This window comes from Salvelinus alpinus, chromosome 17 (assembly GCF_045679555.1).
Source record: "Salvelinus alpinus chromosome 17, SLU_Salpinus.1, whole genome shotgun sequence".
Taxonomy (NCBI): domain Eukaryota; kingdom Metazoa; phylum Chordata; class Actinopteri; order Salmoniformes; family Salmonidae; genus Salvelinus; species Salvelinus alpinus.
The window spans coordinates 13,839,760-13,856,265 of NC_092102.1; the positions used below are offsets into that span (position 1 = coordinate 13,839,760).

General features: G+C 43.3%; 2 protein-coding genes across 21 annotated transcripts in view; both read left to right on the forward strand.

The window, feature by feature from the left end:
• Positions 1–4,928, forward strand: part of LOC139542193 (E3 ubiquitin-protein ligase HUWE1-like) — an 82,891-nt gene extending 77,963 nt beyond the window's left edge. For all 20 annotated transcript variants that reach the window (XM_071347321.1, XM_071347331.1, XM_071347314.1 and 17 more), the window contains 5 exons: positions 401–506; positions 1,096–1,213; positions 1,551–1,732; positions 2,064–2,254; positions 4,042–4,928. In XM_071347321.1, the coding sequence (XP_071203422.1) occupies positions 401–506; positions 1,096–1,213; positions 1,551–1,732; positions 2,064–2,254; positions 4,042–4,144 (700 nt within the window). In that variant the 3' untranslated portion in view covers positions 4,145–4,928. The remainder of the gene's footprint in view (positions 1–400; positions 507–1,095; positions 1,214–1,550; positions 1,733–2,063; positions 2,255–4,041) is intronic.
• A 4,228-nt stretch (positions 4,929–9,156) lies between these two features.
• Positions 9,157–16,506, forward strand: part of LOC139542197 (neural cell adhesion molecule L1-like) — a 103,541-nt gene continuing 96,191 nt past the window's right edge. Inside the window, exon 1 of the mRNA XM_071347340.1 lies at positions 9,157–9,362. The gene's annotated coding sequence lies outside the window, so the exon portion shown is untranslated. The remainder of the gene's footprint in view (positions 9,363–16,506) is intronic.

A 16,506-nucleotide genomic window follows, 5' to 3' on the forward strand; every position in this document is an offset into this window, starting at 1 on the left:
TAGGGGGGCTGTGGACACACACTATTTCACACGCAGCTTCTACAAGCACATCCTGGGCAAGAGTGTCAGTTAGGGGGGCTGTGGACACACACACTACTTCACACGCAGCTTCTACAAGCAGTGGACACACACACTACTTCACAAGCAGCTTCTACAAGCAGTTCCTGGGCAAGGACGACAGGTACTGCGCCTTACCTCTCGGCTGCAGATACAATGACATGTACTCAGTGTAACCCTTCATCTGTGAACTATTGTTCAATTCAATACCACTTTTTTTTGTCCCACTAAGGGAAACAGTGTTCAGATCATTGAGATGTACTTGTACGTAGCAAGAGATGTTTTGTTAATTTGTGGAGTGTTTCAGTAGTTGATTTAGCTGCCGGTGTTATGTTGTCCTCAGGTACACAGACATGGAGAGTGAGGACTACCCATTCTTCCAGGGCCTTGTCTACCTGCTGGAGAATAATGTCTCCACTCTGGGCTATGAGCTGACGTTCAGCACTGAGGTATGTCGTGTGTGTGTGTGTGCGCTCGTGTCTCTTTTATACTAAAGGGACATTTCCAAAAAGTTCAACTTCACATTCATCATGTCCGGCACTAACCCGACCCAATGTATGTGAGAATGGAGCGTTTCTGTGTTTTGTATTAAAAAGTTTCCCCAATGGCATCATCTGGTGTGCATCATGTGATTTCAACCAATTATGAGTAGGCATTGCCAACTAATTGGTTGAAAAAGTGCCATTGGGAAAAAAGTATTTTTTAATAAAAAACATAAACGTGCCATTTTCACATACGTTGGGTCGGGGTAGTGCTGGACATGATGAATGTGAAGTTGAACTTCTGGAAATGTCCCTTTAACTGAACTCAGAAAACTGCTAATTATGCGACTGAGTGCCTCAAGATAGTTATTAAAAATCAGATGCCAGCCATGACTAAAAATGACATTGGATAAATGATGGTAAATAGTTACATTTATCTTTTCGCTCTCGCCAGTGAACCCCTCATAGATTCTATTTAATTCTGTGGTGGCTCTGCTGAACTCTCATCCTCTCTCGCTCTCTCCTTCCCTCCCTCTTTCTCCCCCCCTCCCTCCAGGTCCAGGAGTTTGGCGTGTGTGAGGTGCGGGACCTGAAGCCTAACGGAGGCAACATCATTGTCACCGAGGAGAACAAGAAGGAGTATGTCCACCTAGTCTGTCAGATGAAGATGACTGGTGAGAACCGAGACAACACCAACACATAGAAACCTGACACATTTATCAATCTAATGTACTTTAGAAAGCCCTTTTTACATCAGCAGTAGTCACAAAGTGCTTTACAGATACCAGCATTTAAAAGTACATTTGTGAGCATCCAGTCAAGCACCCAAATTAGTAATATACATATTTTATACATGGCATACATTTTATTAGTTAGCCTTATAAAATAGGCACATACGTTGTCAAATGTTGCACAGCTGAAAGTCTTGTAGTGAAGTACTACTTGTGTGAAATGGTAGCTTTGTAAGTGTGTTAGTCTACATGGTCACTCCCTCTCTTCCTCCTCCTGTAGGTGCGATCCGTAAGCAGCTGTCAGCCTATCTGGAGGGTTTCTACGAGATCATCCCCAAGAGGCTGATCTCCATCTTCACAGAGCAGGAGCTGGAGCTGCTCATATCTGGCCTGCCCACTATAGATATAGACGACCTCAAGGCCAACACTGAGTACCACAAGTACCAGTCCAGCTCCATACAGGTAGAGACACACACTCTCTCTCTCACACACAGAGTACCCGTCCAGCTCCATACAAGTGCATACAGAGACATATAGACACGGGTCGTATTCGTTAGAGCAAAATGTTACATTTAGCAACAGAAAACTAAATCTTATTGGACAAGTTCCAGGTAGTCCCTCCCCTTTGCAGTCTGTTTTCTGTAGTTTAGTGCCTGGTGAATACAACCCAGCACCAATGATGTCACACATACCAGATGGGTCTATTGGTTGTATTATATACTATGCATTAATATTGATTGTGTGCTACTGGTCTGTGTAGTGTAGGTGTGACCCTGACCGTTTCTCACCTCAGATCCAGTGGTTCTGGCGGGCCCTGCGTTCCTTCGACCAGGCGGACAGAGCCAAGTTCCTGCAGTTCGTGACGGGCACGTCCAAGGTTCCTCTGCAGGGCTTCGCAGCGCTGGAGGGCATGAACGGAATACAGAAGTTCCAGATCCACCGCGACGACCGCTCCACCGACCGCCTACCGTCAGCTCACACCTGGTAAAGAAATATACACCCACACAGCTCACACCTGGTAAAGAAATATACACCCACACAGCTCACACCTGGTAAAGAAATATACACCCACACAGCTCACACCTGGTAAAGAAATATACACCCACACAGCTCACACCTGGTAAAGAAATATACACCCACACAGCTCACACCTGGTAAAGAAATATACACCCACACACAGCTCACACCTGGTAAAGAAATATACACCCACACAGCTCACACCTGGTAAAGAAATATACACCCACACAGCTCACACCTGGTAAAGAAATATACACCCACACAGCTCACACCTGGTAAAGAAATATACACCCACACAGCTCACACCTGGTAAAGAAATATACACCCACACAGCTCACACCTGGTAAAGAAATATACACCCACACAGCTCACACCTGGTAAAGAAATATACACCCACACAGCTCACACCTGGTAAAGAAATATACACCCACACAGCTCACACCTGGTAAAGAAATATACACCCACACAGCTCACACCTAGTAAAGAAATATACACCCACACAGCTCACACCTAGTAAAGAAATATACACCCACACAGCTCACACCTAGTAAAGAAATATACACCCACACAGCTCACACCTGGTAAAGAAATATACACCCACACAGCTCACACCTGGTAAAGAAATATACACCCACACAGCTCACACCTGGTAAAGAAATATACACCCACACAGCTCACACCTGGTAAAGAAATATACACCCACACAGCTCACACCTGGTAAAGAAATATACACCCACACAGCTCACACCTGGTAAAGAAATATACACCCACACAGCTCACACCTGGTAAAGAAATATACACCCACACAGCTCACACCTGGTAAAGAAATATACACCCACACAGCTCACACCTGGTAAAGAAATATACACCCACACAGCTCACACCTGGTAAAGAAATATACACCCACACAGCTCACACCTGGTAAAGAAATATACACCCACACAGCTCACACCTGGTAAAGAAATATACACCCACACAGCTCACACCTGGTAAAGAAATATACACCCACACAGCTCACACCTGGTAAAGAAATATACACCCACACAGCTCACACCTGGTAAAGAAATATACACCCACACAGCTCACACCTGGTAAAGAAATATACACCCACACAGCTCACACCTGGTAAAGAAATATACACCCACACAGCTCACACCTAGTAAAGAAATATACACCCACACAGCTCACACCTAGTAAAGAAATATACACCCACACAGCTCACACCTGGTAATGAAATATACACCCACACAGCTCACACCTGGTAATGAAATATACACCCACACAGCTCACACCTAGTAAAGAAATATACACCCACACAGCTCACACCTGGTAATGAAATATACACACACACAGCTCACACCTGGTAATGAAATATACACCCACACAGCTCACACCTGGTAATGAAATATACACCCACACAGCTCACACCTAGTAAAGAAATATACACCCACACAGCTCACACCTGGTGAATAAATAAATATACACCCACACAGCTCACACCTGGTAAATAAATGTACACCCACACAGCTCACACCTGGTAAATAACACAAGTGCACACACAATCTCAAAAAGTCCTTAGTCTAGGCTTCATGTCCTCCTCAAAATGGGAAGTAAGGAAGTGCTCTTATGTTATCTTCCCTCTGATGTTTTGAGGTGAGGAGAGACACTGGAGTTTCACCCCATGCATCCATGTATTGAATGAAAACGTTGGTTGACGTTGATTCCTTCCTAACCTCTCCTTCTCTCCTATATAGCTTTAACCAGCTGGACCTCCCAGCCTACGAGAGCTACGAGAAACTGAGACACATGCTGCTGCTGGCCATTCAGGAATGCTCAGAGGGATTCGGACTGGCTTAGACCTACCCACACTGAGACTCTTAACATATACACACGATTTACCTTGCCTACTCTGAAAGATTGAAACTGATGACACACAGACGCACCATCATTGACATTACTGGGTGACTTGTTGGAAAAATGGCCTCTAGACATACAACTGGTTCCTAATCCATATAAAGAAACAGACCGACCAGCAGCGTGGTATGATGGGCTGACTGACTGATATTACCTACTACACACAGAGCCTCATGTCAATAGACACACAGACCTGTACCTGGTATGTGTGAATCTCCCTCCCCTCCCACATTAAAAAGGCAGAAACCTGAGAGGGAGTGAATTCAGAGGATAAAAACATGGACTAATATAAAATACATTTTCTCTGTTTAGTTTGATTTCTCTGTACAAAAGGTTTGGGAGTTTGTTTAATCTTTTTGTTCTTCTCTGGCTGTGTAAAAAGGAGAAGGTTGTTTGTGTGTCTGAACAGGATGGTTATAAAACCTTTGGGGGAAAATGTTGGTTGTTTCTTGTTTGCGAATTTGTGACCTCATAAGCCTTGAAGATGGGGGAAAATGTTTTTATGGGGAAAGAAGGAGAAATAAGTTTTGAAGAAATGCACTTTTCAAAGTTGTGGCATTTTTAAGGAAGGATGGTCCAAAAAAAAAAATGAAGAGAACAAGTGAAGAAAGCAGATGATAAAGAAATTAACCACAAAATCTAGAGTATTTTTGGCTATTAAATCGCTGACCCAGCCTTGAGCCTTTGAATCAGTGAAATAACTACATGAATAAATGCATAAAATTGAGTCCCATTTGTCTCTTTTAACATTGTTTTACCAATTCTTATATGTAACAACCGATCTCAGCCTTCATCTGAAACAAACTATAGCCAATCATACTATACCGTCATTATAAAGGTAGTTACTCTTCTATTAGTGTGTCATTGCACTAATGCAAATTGGAGACAATTGTTTCATTGTGGAGTGTCTCTTTTCTGAAGATTGTTTGGCCATCCTTTGGATTGTGTTTTGAGATTTCCCTGGCAGATCAAATTGAACCAGTGATGGTGACCCTTTCCAAAGATCATGAATGTGTCGAGGTGTGGGACCAGTTGGAATCCATCCTCACAAGGCCACGGAAGTCAACACTCCATAAGCAGAGAAAATCGCAATCTACACATTTTGTAACTGGTTCATTGGCATAAGAGGAAAAACGGTAATTTTGTGTTGTATCTTTATCATGCTCCTCAGTCCAGTCTTTGCTGTGGAAAGGAAAGAGTGGAGCAGCACAGACCAGGCAGCGGAAGAACAGCAGTGGGCTGACTTCGCCCGGAGCTGTCACCATCTCACATCAGCCCTTTCCTGGCCTGGTTCCAGATCTGTTTGTGCCTGTCTTCCCAACTCCTTTGGGCATTGTCACACCGTGACGATGCCCAGAAAGCACAAACCGGTCTGGGACCAGGCTAGCTCTGTCCTGTTCAGACCAGCTGGTGCAACTAGATATGACAGAGTCCTCCAGCCACAGCTGTGTTGTCTTTACCCATGGTCATTTCACACAGACAGTGACTATATGCCTGCAGTACTACTGATCTGCAGTCTGGGCCTCATCTCAGCGCCACACTCACTGCTGAGAGAACTGACAGGACCAAGAGTCTAGCCCATTCACTTGGACAGACCGGGTGACAGTGAGTGGAATTTTGATTGGGGCATTTTGTAAAATCGTTCTAATTCATTCACCCATGAAGGTATTGATTAGCAGCATCACTCTAGGATTCATCATGCGGTCCTCTGGAGTTGACAGGGATAACCACAAATGCAATCTCCAGTGTGGTGTCACATTTTGAGCTGGTTCCTAATGATTTTCCCATCGACTCGGTGATGAGATTGTGACGTCTTCCTCGTCAGCCCATGGTCAGAAGGGCAAATGAAGAGGAGAGAGATTGGTCTGAGGTGTCTGGTGGTCCGACAGAATGTAACCTGGTCCACAGGCAAATAGCACACAGCACATAAGTGTCTGGCGTGTGAGACTAGACAGAATGAGACGCTAGCCGTCTGGACCTGGAGGTGAACCTAGCTACAGGTGGCAAGGCTGTCAGGAATAACTACATCAAGCCAGGACAGGGATGGATGGGCTGCCTGCTAAATTGAAGCAGTTATCTCTTGAGTAACCTAATTACACCATCCACCCCCATCTTTCTGAAGTGTGCACTTGTTCACTCAAGCACTCCCCTTCAAGGAATTGAAAGCATTGGACTGGTGTGAGACATATTGCAGATACTCAGTCTTTACCAATCCAGTGAATGCACTCGCCCCTAAATCCTTGAGTGCACACTTTGGGGGGAACATTGGAATTGGGCTAATTCCTGGTATTCCTCTCACCCCACCTCCCTCTCCCATCTTCTTCCTACACCAAGGCACTGTCGTGTTGTCACATTTCTCTTCCTCTCTCCTGTTACCTGGCCTAGTGTGGAAAATTTCCCATAGTACTTTGTACGCTTCTAGGGAATCCCCCCCCCATACAGCCCATCATCCTCTGCTGGCTTGTTGGAGTCGGACCTGTGTGTGTGTCCCGACATGTCTGCCTGTGTGCTCTAAGCTTGCTCTGTCATGCATGGTGAATGAAATTAGGCACTCAATCATGCAGTGATTTGATCCCCACACTAAGCCTGGGTTTTAGATTAGTTACCGTCACCCACCAACCGTGCTCTGGTATCCTCCTGGGCCAGCCACAATTTAGTACCGGGGTGCTGGCCACACACAAACACACACACAGGGTATTGGACCAAATATGATTTAGACTAAGTGAAGGCATCGGCTACGGTGTGGTGGCAGCTTGGGGATTTAGTTTCACCAATTAAAGTAGAAAATAATTAGTCTCTTCATACTGGGATTGAGCTGGCAGAGGAGGGAACATACCTTTTCCATTGCACTGTGCTGCCAGTTTCAGAATGTATTTTGTGTCATTGTGTTATGTTGATAACAATTGCAGTTATAGAGGTAACTGCCAAACTAAAGGAAACACTTGAGTAAAGGGATACAAAGTATATTGAAAGCAGGTACTTCCTGAGTTAATTAAACAATTAACATCCCAGCATGCTTAAAAATGTCCAGTTTCCTATTACTTTGGCTAACATGGCTAGAAGCAGAGAGCACCGTAACTTTTAAAGAGGGATCTCAAAGGAGGATAGTGGATTTAAAGGGGGGTGTGTCTCAGTCACCAGATCTCAACCCAATTTATGGGAGATTCTGGAGTGGCGCCTGAGACAGCACTTTCAAGACACACTAGAATCTATGCCAAGGCCGGTTCTGGCGGCTTGTGGTGGTGTCAGCAGGCCATGCAGCTGAAATGCGTCAGATTTTTAAAACTTGTTTAAATTAAACATGACATACAAATAAAGGCATTTTAATTAATTATATGAAGAGTACCTTGGTCCTCCTTTCTTTTTGGATGACCAATTTACCCCTTTTACCAAAGAGCACTTCCCTTCCTCCTCTTTTTTTGCCCTATTAAGACAGTTTATGTTGGTGTTTCCTTTATTCTGGCAGTTACCTGTACATTTCTTATGCCTAAATGTTATTGTCGCTATGGCAGATGAGTGAATGTGCCTTTTCTTTTGTCACACAATACTGACAGTCTACTAATGTGTTGTGGTAGTTTATTTCTTGTTTTTCTTACTATTTACAATGTAGATGTAACAGTATAACTTTAAACCGTCCCCTCGCCCCGACACGGGCGCGAACCAGGGACCCTCTGCACACATCAACAACTGACACCCACGAAGCGTCGTTACCCATCGCTCCACAAAAGCCGCGGCCCTTGCAGAGCAAGGTGCAACACTACTTCTAGTTTTCAGAGCAAGTGACGTAACTGATTGAAACCCTAGTAGCGCGTACCCGCTAACTAGCTAGCCATTTCACATCCGTTACACTCACCACCCTTTCCGCAGCAACCAGTGATCCGGGTCAACAGCATCAATGTAACAGTATAACTTCAGTACGTCCCCTCGCCCTGACACGGGCGCGAACCAGGGACCTTCTGCACACATCAACAACTGACACCCACGAAGCATCGTTACCCATCGCTCCACAAAAGCCGCGGCCCTTGCAGAGCAAGGTGCAACACTACTTCTAGGTTTCAGAGCAAGTGACGTAACTGATTGAAACGCTAGTAGCGCGTACCCGCTAACTAGCTAGCCATTTCACATCCGTTACACAGATACAGTATGTCTGGAAGAGTATTAGGGCAAAGTTAATAGAATAAATAGTGGTGGTATTTGGATTATTTGTTTTTCATGTATAGTACTTAAAAGTGGCAATATTTAGAGAATAAACAACCAAAATTGAGAATAAAGTCTGTTTAGAATGAAGTCGACATTTTGAGAATCAAGTCAATTATATACACGGGGAGCTGAACTTATTTAGGCTTGTCATAAAGAGGTTGAATACTTACTGACTCAAGATACTAAAGCTTTTAAATTTTCATGTTTGTCAATATGTATTGTGAGTAAAAAATCAATTGAATCCATTTTGAATTCAGGCTGTAACAGAACAAAATGTGAAATAAGTCAAGGGGTATGAATACTTTCTGAAGGCACCGTAAATATAGGCCTATTAGATCAATGATGATAGGTTATATAGGCTATAAAGAAACAATCACTGATCTGACGGGTTGGTAGCCTTGCGTAGAATCTCGTTTTACTATCCATCTACCAGTGATGTCTTCAAGGATGGGAGTATTCACATCCCTGAGTGAATACATGTTAAAGGTATTTGGACATTGACCATTTGTGTTGTTGTTTTAGCTCTGTACTACAGTACTTTGGATTTGAAGTGATGCAATGACTATGAGGTTAAAACATGCTGGCATCACAAGCGTTGCAAAATAAGTGTACACATACATGTTATTCAATCATTGCACCCACCGTGCTCGCGCCCGTCAACGAGCTTGACCTGCTGCAAGTCCCGCCTCTCTCATCTCCTCATTGGTTTTTAGGAGCATATACCCATGTGCCATCTCCTGGTTGGTTTTCAGGAGCATATACCCACGTGGGTAATTGAAAGATGAACTGAGGTCCACACTCCAGTCCAGTTGGTAGTGAACCTTAAAATTGGTTGCCAAGCGCCATATAAAGTCCAAAAAACAAGAGTAAGCCTGAAGGAGGAGAGATTACTAGAAACGAACTCTGTTTACCCTATTATCTGTGGATGAAATGACGGAGTAGAGGACCTTGCGCATTTCAGGTAAAATAACAACCCAATGTTTATATCCCAGGACAAATTAGCTAGCAACAGCAAGCTAGCTAAATTGCCATAAATGTTTAATGCTGTTTGACCTGTCCCAAATTAATATAGTTGGTTCAGAGTTAATTTTGATATTTCAACCTGCATGTCCTGATTGCGTCTGGTGTGGGTGGACAAAATCAACATGCGTGCGGTCTGGTCAGCGGGCAGCATGTAACCTTCACCCCTGCATGAGTTTTCTTTCATGCGCTTGATGTCGGAATTCTCTCACTGTTCCAAAATGTGATTTGTTAAGCAACAGAACAGTTACCAGCGCAGACCTCAAACCAAGGCGCGCTGCCTGCTAATTATCTATAGGCTGTTTCAACTTGTCAATTTCTAATTATTTTCTAACAACAGTTTGAATTGAGGCCTGTTCCGCCTCCTCGTTTATTCACATAAGAAGTAGCCCATTTCACTGTTGCGGACAATTTATGTATGAGGCTTCGGGACAAACTTCTCTCTTCAAGAGAGCCCAAGCACTTTCCTTAGTGTTTCCCCAGATCAAGTATGAGGACATTGCACGTCTCTAGTCAGAACAGGCCTTGCACAAACATTTTTAAGACACACCCGCATTGCCTTCATGGTTGTTTTCCGTACAAATTGGACTTCGACAATGTGTGCATTCCTATCAAAATATGTGGATATTTTCTGTATATCGTGCTGTCCTTTCTGCTGTAGCACACCGTATGTATGTATGGTTTATAATGTATTTACTGTTTTATTCACGTTTTCAAGTACTTGTGACAAATCATGCATTCAGATTCTTGCATATATTGTAATGGACACAATGGACATGTGTGTAAAATGTTTTTTTGAATGTTGAACTGATTATGATGAGCTAAGCTATTTGTGTGGCGCCATGTATGTTGACATCATACAATGCATTCTGGTTGTCATGTAAGCGTCTGTCAGACATGTAAGCTCTGTCAGACAAAATATTGTAACAACCCTGGGTTTATAAGCGCGGATATCGACTCGGCCGCTCGAACATGCTTTTGGGGCACAGTCAACAGCACGCTGAACTTCGGGCTAGAAGGTTGAGGGTTCGAGACCTGCTCCCTGCTTGTTTCATTACATTGGTGTCAGAAGTGATCGGACCTTGCATCCACGAACGTGCGTGTGCTTGGCCAGTGAACGCGTTCCTATAAGACGTTGAGCCGCAAGCTAGCGCGGGGACGCGCTCTTTGAAAGGAGGGAGTAGTGTAACGACCCTGGGTTTATAAGCGCAAATATCGATTCTGCCACTCGAGCATGCTTTTGGGGCACAGCCGATAGTGCGCTGGACTTCGGGCTAGTAGGTTGAGGGTTTGAGACCTGCTCCCTGCCTGTTTCATTACAATATGTTATAGCAAGGGATAGTTAACTCGACTGATTTATGGTGCTTTCAAGACAACTGTGAACTCAGAAAAATATTAGGTAACATCATGACATCATGATCAAAACTCTTTCTTTCTTTCTTTGTTGATGGCTGTCGATGGTAAAATATGTAGCATGAAAACAACTGTGTTAGCAGTGGGCTTATGTGACCATTACATCGGTGTATGCTAGCTAACACACTTATATACAGCAATCATACACCAAAGCACATCCCAGAAAGCTCCTCGTTCACTAACAGAGGTATCATATACCCACACATGTATAACCCAGCAATGTACAGCAAACTTGTACACATTTTAAAATAGAAAACACTATTCAGAACGTGACCTAACCTTTGCATCACATTTTCATACTGGGGAGACTTGACGTTCGATCTCCCCCTATCTGCAAGCGGGGCCAATAACAACATGCCTTATTGCCATCGGAATTAAACCAACCAGTAAGAATGCTTGAACATTAAATACACCTTTCTTTAGAGGCAAGTGGAAACATAACCAACCCTGTTACACCAGCTCAGACCCCCCTTTCAGAACATCTACTGCTTTCTCTGCCAGGCAGGAGACCGCTTCCTGCTATAGATGAGCAACCCAGAACTGTGTTTTTTACTCAAAAAAAGCATCTTGCATCAATCGGTGTATTCCAGTTCAGAATAAAAATGATTACTTGTATTTTAACATCAACAGCCCCCCCATCTTCATATGTACTTTTAGTAGCTAGATAACCTTAGCCAAAGCAACTTAACTAGCTATTAGCTGTGTACAAGGGGATTGATTGAAAAAGCAACTCACATCGACTACTAAGAGAGAGTACTCCCTTATTTCTGCTTATCATCACCTGTTTATAAAATGCCTTGCTAGTTGACTTTTCCACTGTCGAAGAAGCACTGTTTCCTGAAGCATTCTGCCCTGTTCTGAAAGAATTCCCTGGGTTTACCAAAATGCCGTGGCTGTTTGGTCAGGACCTTGCGTTTTAATTTGTTCATTTTGAGAGACTCAATACTAAGCACTTCCCTGCACAAAACCGATTTTGGGCGCTCCTCGTTATTTCTCAAAGTTTATTAATTAAACCAATGGAGAGAAACTCATCGCTGTATTTGCGTTTCGTGACAATTGAGCTGTCAGAACTTGAGTCCATTCGATGGCAAGTAGGGATGACAATCCAGTGTCTGAACGACAGCACTGCAGCGTGTGGGTCACGGAGTGATCATCGAGAACTGCCGAAAAAAGTTTCGGTAAACCGTGAAGCACACGGGCATCTTCCACCCACTCGCGCAGCTGCCAAACTGAGCAGAGTCAATGCGGAACAGAGTGCAATTCCAGTAATTAATGAAATAATTATACATTTACTCTGACACGTCGCGACCCATACTTTAAGAAAGGCTTGCCTAGGATACCCAATATAGTGGGCCGCTATAGGTTTATAATGCCCTGCAAAATAGCGGTGTTATAGCAAATTTTAGAGAGCAGCTTTACATGACACATACACAGACGTAGCCGCCGGTCTCCAGGATCCCAATATGATTCGTTTCATTGGGTGTGCTCACCTAGCCTACTAGGCTAGTCGTTAGAAGGATAGTTGCTATAAGGGGGACATACTACTGTTCGTAAAGCATCATGGATAAGGTCGCTAATATTTGCAATTATGCGGCAGAACGTTGTAGCGAATACGGAGGGCAGACTGGCAGGGACTCAACCCCAGAGCTCTTCGCAGTCAGTGGCTGAGGCGGCTGACAGTGCCAAGAGAGTGGTTTGTTTGTGCTCATAACTCACCATGGCCGTTAGAGTATATGCCTCCATATAGTCTGAAGTTCCCAGGTAGAAATGTAGCGTGTGTGCATGTGCAGTGACGCCTGTTGAGTTATTAGACCATTCGATTGATGGCCATTTGTTTGTTTTGTCCTACTTTTATTCTCGAAATAACATTTGAAATATTGCTACTTTATTCTCGAAGTATTACTATTCGCCCCCCCTCCCCAAATTATCCAAGTACCACCACCCATCACTCTTTAGTTATTTTTTCTCTTCACTTGGCCCTAATACTCTTCCGTAGATATGGGGTAAATAGGAGGCTGCCTATTGACATGAGCTGCACTGTGTTAATGTTTCCAGTAGGTGGTGATCATTGGATTGGGGCTGACCTGAGTGAAAATGTTTTGGAACCCCTGACCTACTGTAGATCATGATGTTAAACTGAGGGAAGGATTGGATTTCACAATTTCAGTGTGGTTGGTTTCTAGCAGTGTTGTGGTCAATTTTAGTTAAATTCCTCGAATGCTTTTCAAATTGGAGTTTAGTTTACTTTCTGAATTGACTGGAGTTGAAAACCCTGGTTTCTAACCAAGTCACTCAATCTTCCTGTGTATTCTGAACAATTGTGTGTTCTGTGTTCTTCCATGTTTCAACAAGGGTTGAGGAATTGGAATATATTATTGTCTTATAAGTATTGACAGCCCAGTAATTACTGAAGATAGACAAATCTGAAAGCATTTTAATATCTCATTCAATAATAGGCTACTACAGAGTGTAAAGCCGCCTACAACTGTCTTCTCTCTCTTGGTGGTTTTAGAACAATACAGATGAAGGGGGGAGGAAATGACTGTTATAGAGCAGCTCATTAATAAGGAGAGAGAACTGTGTTTGAGCCAAAATGCTCTCAGCTCTCAGACTAATACAGTTCTGCTGCTGTCCTCCCACATAAATCACAATATTACTGCCCTCTCACAGAGAAATTATAAAAGCAGGGGACGCAGGGAAGCTGAGAATTAAATGAAAGGGGGCCACAGAGTGAGTGAGTTCATTACTGTAATTTGTATAATGTTCCTAATTGACAGATTGGGCTATATTTTTCTTAATGGCAGATTGGGCTATAGTGTATTTTTCTGCTGGAGAATTGAGGACAGTGATTAACCATTTCCTTTGGCACCAAGTGGTACAGATAGTCCTGGGACTTATATTCATTCACGCTGACTGAACTCCACATGCATTCTGGTGGTGCCAACGTCTCTTAGGCGTACTGATGTCAATATTTTATTTTTTGTAGGGGGGGGTCCCTTTTGATATGTCTAATGGGGGGCCCTGATTGGTTATGGGGTTACCCAGGCCCCCCTGTCAATAGAACCATGTGTAGGGAACAGGGTCTACTCAAGGGAGGGGAACACTAGAGTCACTATTTAGTAAGTACGTGGGTATTAGAGGAGGAAAACCATAGATTATGCAGTCATTATCTCAAACATTTGATCTGTGTACATCAGAGACCAGTTAACATGGACGTTATTTACTACCCTTGAGTCTAGTCATGACAGTTGTATACTTTTTCTCCTTAATTAATCATATTTTTGCCTAATTAATTGTCTTGATCTTGGATTTCATGGTTACGTTCCAGACTTATTTGTTAATGGCGTCATCCCTGTGGAGCTCTGAGTAGAGAAACTATTCTGACAGTTTTATTTAGATTAGTAGACAATACAGCTCATGAAATTATTAATACAACATTTAGGGGCCCAGACACAGATTTTCCATTGATTGCAGTTTTTAGACTAGGCTTAATCTAGGTCTGGGAAAACAAGCCCTTATCTAAGGGTTTATATGTAAAAAAAATAAATATATATATATATAAACAGAATGCCGATTGGCTGACAGCCGTGGTATATCAGACCGTATACCACGGGTATGACAAAACATTGATTTTACTGCTCTAATTACGTTGGTAACCAGTTTATAATAGCAATAAGGCACCTCGGGGGTTTGTTATATATGGCCTATATACCACGCGATGCTTCGTCCCTAAGAACATCCCTTAGCCGTCGCATATTGGCCATATACCACACCTCCTTGTGCCTTATCGCTTCATTATATACTGTACCAGTCAAAAGTTTGGACACACCTACTCATTCCAGGGTTTTTGTTTTTACTATTTTCTACATTGTAGAATAATAGTGAAGACATCAAAACTATGAAATAACACATATGGAATCATAGAATAATAGTGAAGACATCACATAAAGTGGGAGATTTGTACAGGGTAAAAGGGATCTTGAAGGCTATCACTCCATTTTGCAACACCATGCCATACCCGGTGGATGGCGCTTAATTGGAGCCAATTTCCTCCTACAACAGGACAATGACCCAAAGCACAGCTCCAAACTATGCAAGAACTATTTAGGGAAGAAGCACTCAGCTGGTATTCTGTCTATAATGGAGTCGCCAGCACAGTCACTGGATCTCAACCCTATTGAGCTGTTGTGGGAGAAGCTTGACCGTGTGGTAAATAAGTGCCCATCAAGCCAATCCAACTTGTGGGAGGTACTTCAGGAAGCATGGGGTGAAATCTCTTCAGATTACCTCAACAAATTGACAAATAGATTGCCAAATGTCTGCAAGGCTGTAATTCCTGCAAATGGAGGATTCTTTGACGAAAGCAAAACGTTTTTGAAGGACACAATTATTTATAAACTTGTCGTCTTGACTTTATTTCCTATTCATTTTGCAACTCATTTCATGTATGTTTTCTTAGAAAACAAGGACATTTCTAAGTGACAAACTTTTGAACGGTTGCCTGCGTACATACACTGTATGGTTCAGAGAATAGATGATGATGATGATGAGAGAAAAGCCCTCGGCATACATCGACAGTAAAATAATAATGCTTTTTATGAAATACATTTTAGGCTTACAATAAAATACAGTTTCATCATGTATTGTATCCTATGTCTCTATGGTAGAGACACTCTGTTCAGAGAAAGGCCCCCACCAGCACTGACGGTACATGAAATGTTTGGCGGGGTGTTATGTTACTGTATCACCAAATAGCAACCTATTCCCTAGTGTACTACTTTTGACCAGAGTCACTTTGGGCTCTCATCAAAAGTATTGCACTATAGGGCATTTTGGACAAAGTCTGTGTTTGTATCAGTTTGGCTGGTATGATTAGGATGCTATTTGTTTTCAGTTTGTGAGGAATATACCAGTCTGGATGAGAAGAGCGGGACAGTCTGAAAATCGCAAGATGCTGGTGTTTTGCCAGTGGCGTACAAGTTTCACACCCCCCCCCCCCCCCATAAGATATGAACATGACATAAACCATCTGGAGTGGGGGGGCCGACCATAGAGATTTTAACTTACTATAGGGGCTTTGTCATGAACCCTAGAAGTTCTAGAATGGGGTGAAAATGGCCACCATATTGGTCAGGGAGAAATCCAAATCAGTCTAATTGGAATGAATAAATGAAGGCATGTAATGTATCAAGTTGTTATAGAATTACTGTCAAACTTTTTTTACTGTTTGAAGAAGTAGGGTTTGAGATGTTTTTTGGAAGATGGGCAGGGACTAGCTTCAAGGGGAAGCTGGTTCCACCATTGGGGTGACAAGACAGAGAAGAGCTTGGCCTGGGATGAGTGGGAGTGCCAAGATACCTGAGGTGGCAGAACGGAGTGCTCGGGTTGAGGTGTAGGGTTTGAGCATAGCCTGAAGGTAGGGAGGGGCAGTTCCTCTTGCTGTCTCCGTAGGTAAGCAGCATGGTCTTGTAGTGGATGCGAGCTTCGACTGGAAGCCAGTGGAGAATGTAGAGGAGGGGGTGACAGAGAACTTGAGGAAGGTTGAAAACCATGCGGGCTGATGCGTTCTGGATAAGTTGCAAGGGTTTGACGGCTCAAGCGGGGAGCCCAGCCAACAGTGATTTGTAGTAGTACAGATGGAAGAGGACAAGTGTCTGGATTAGGACCTGCGC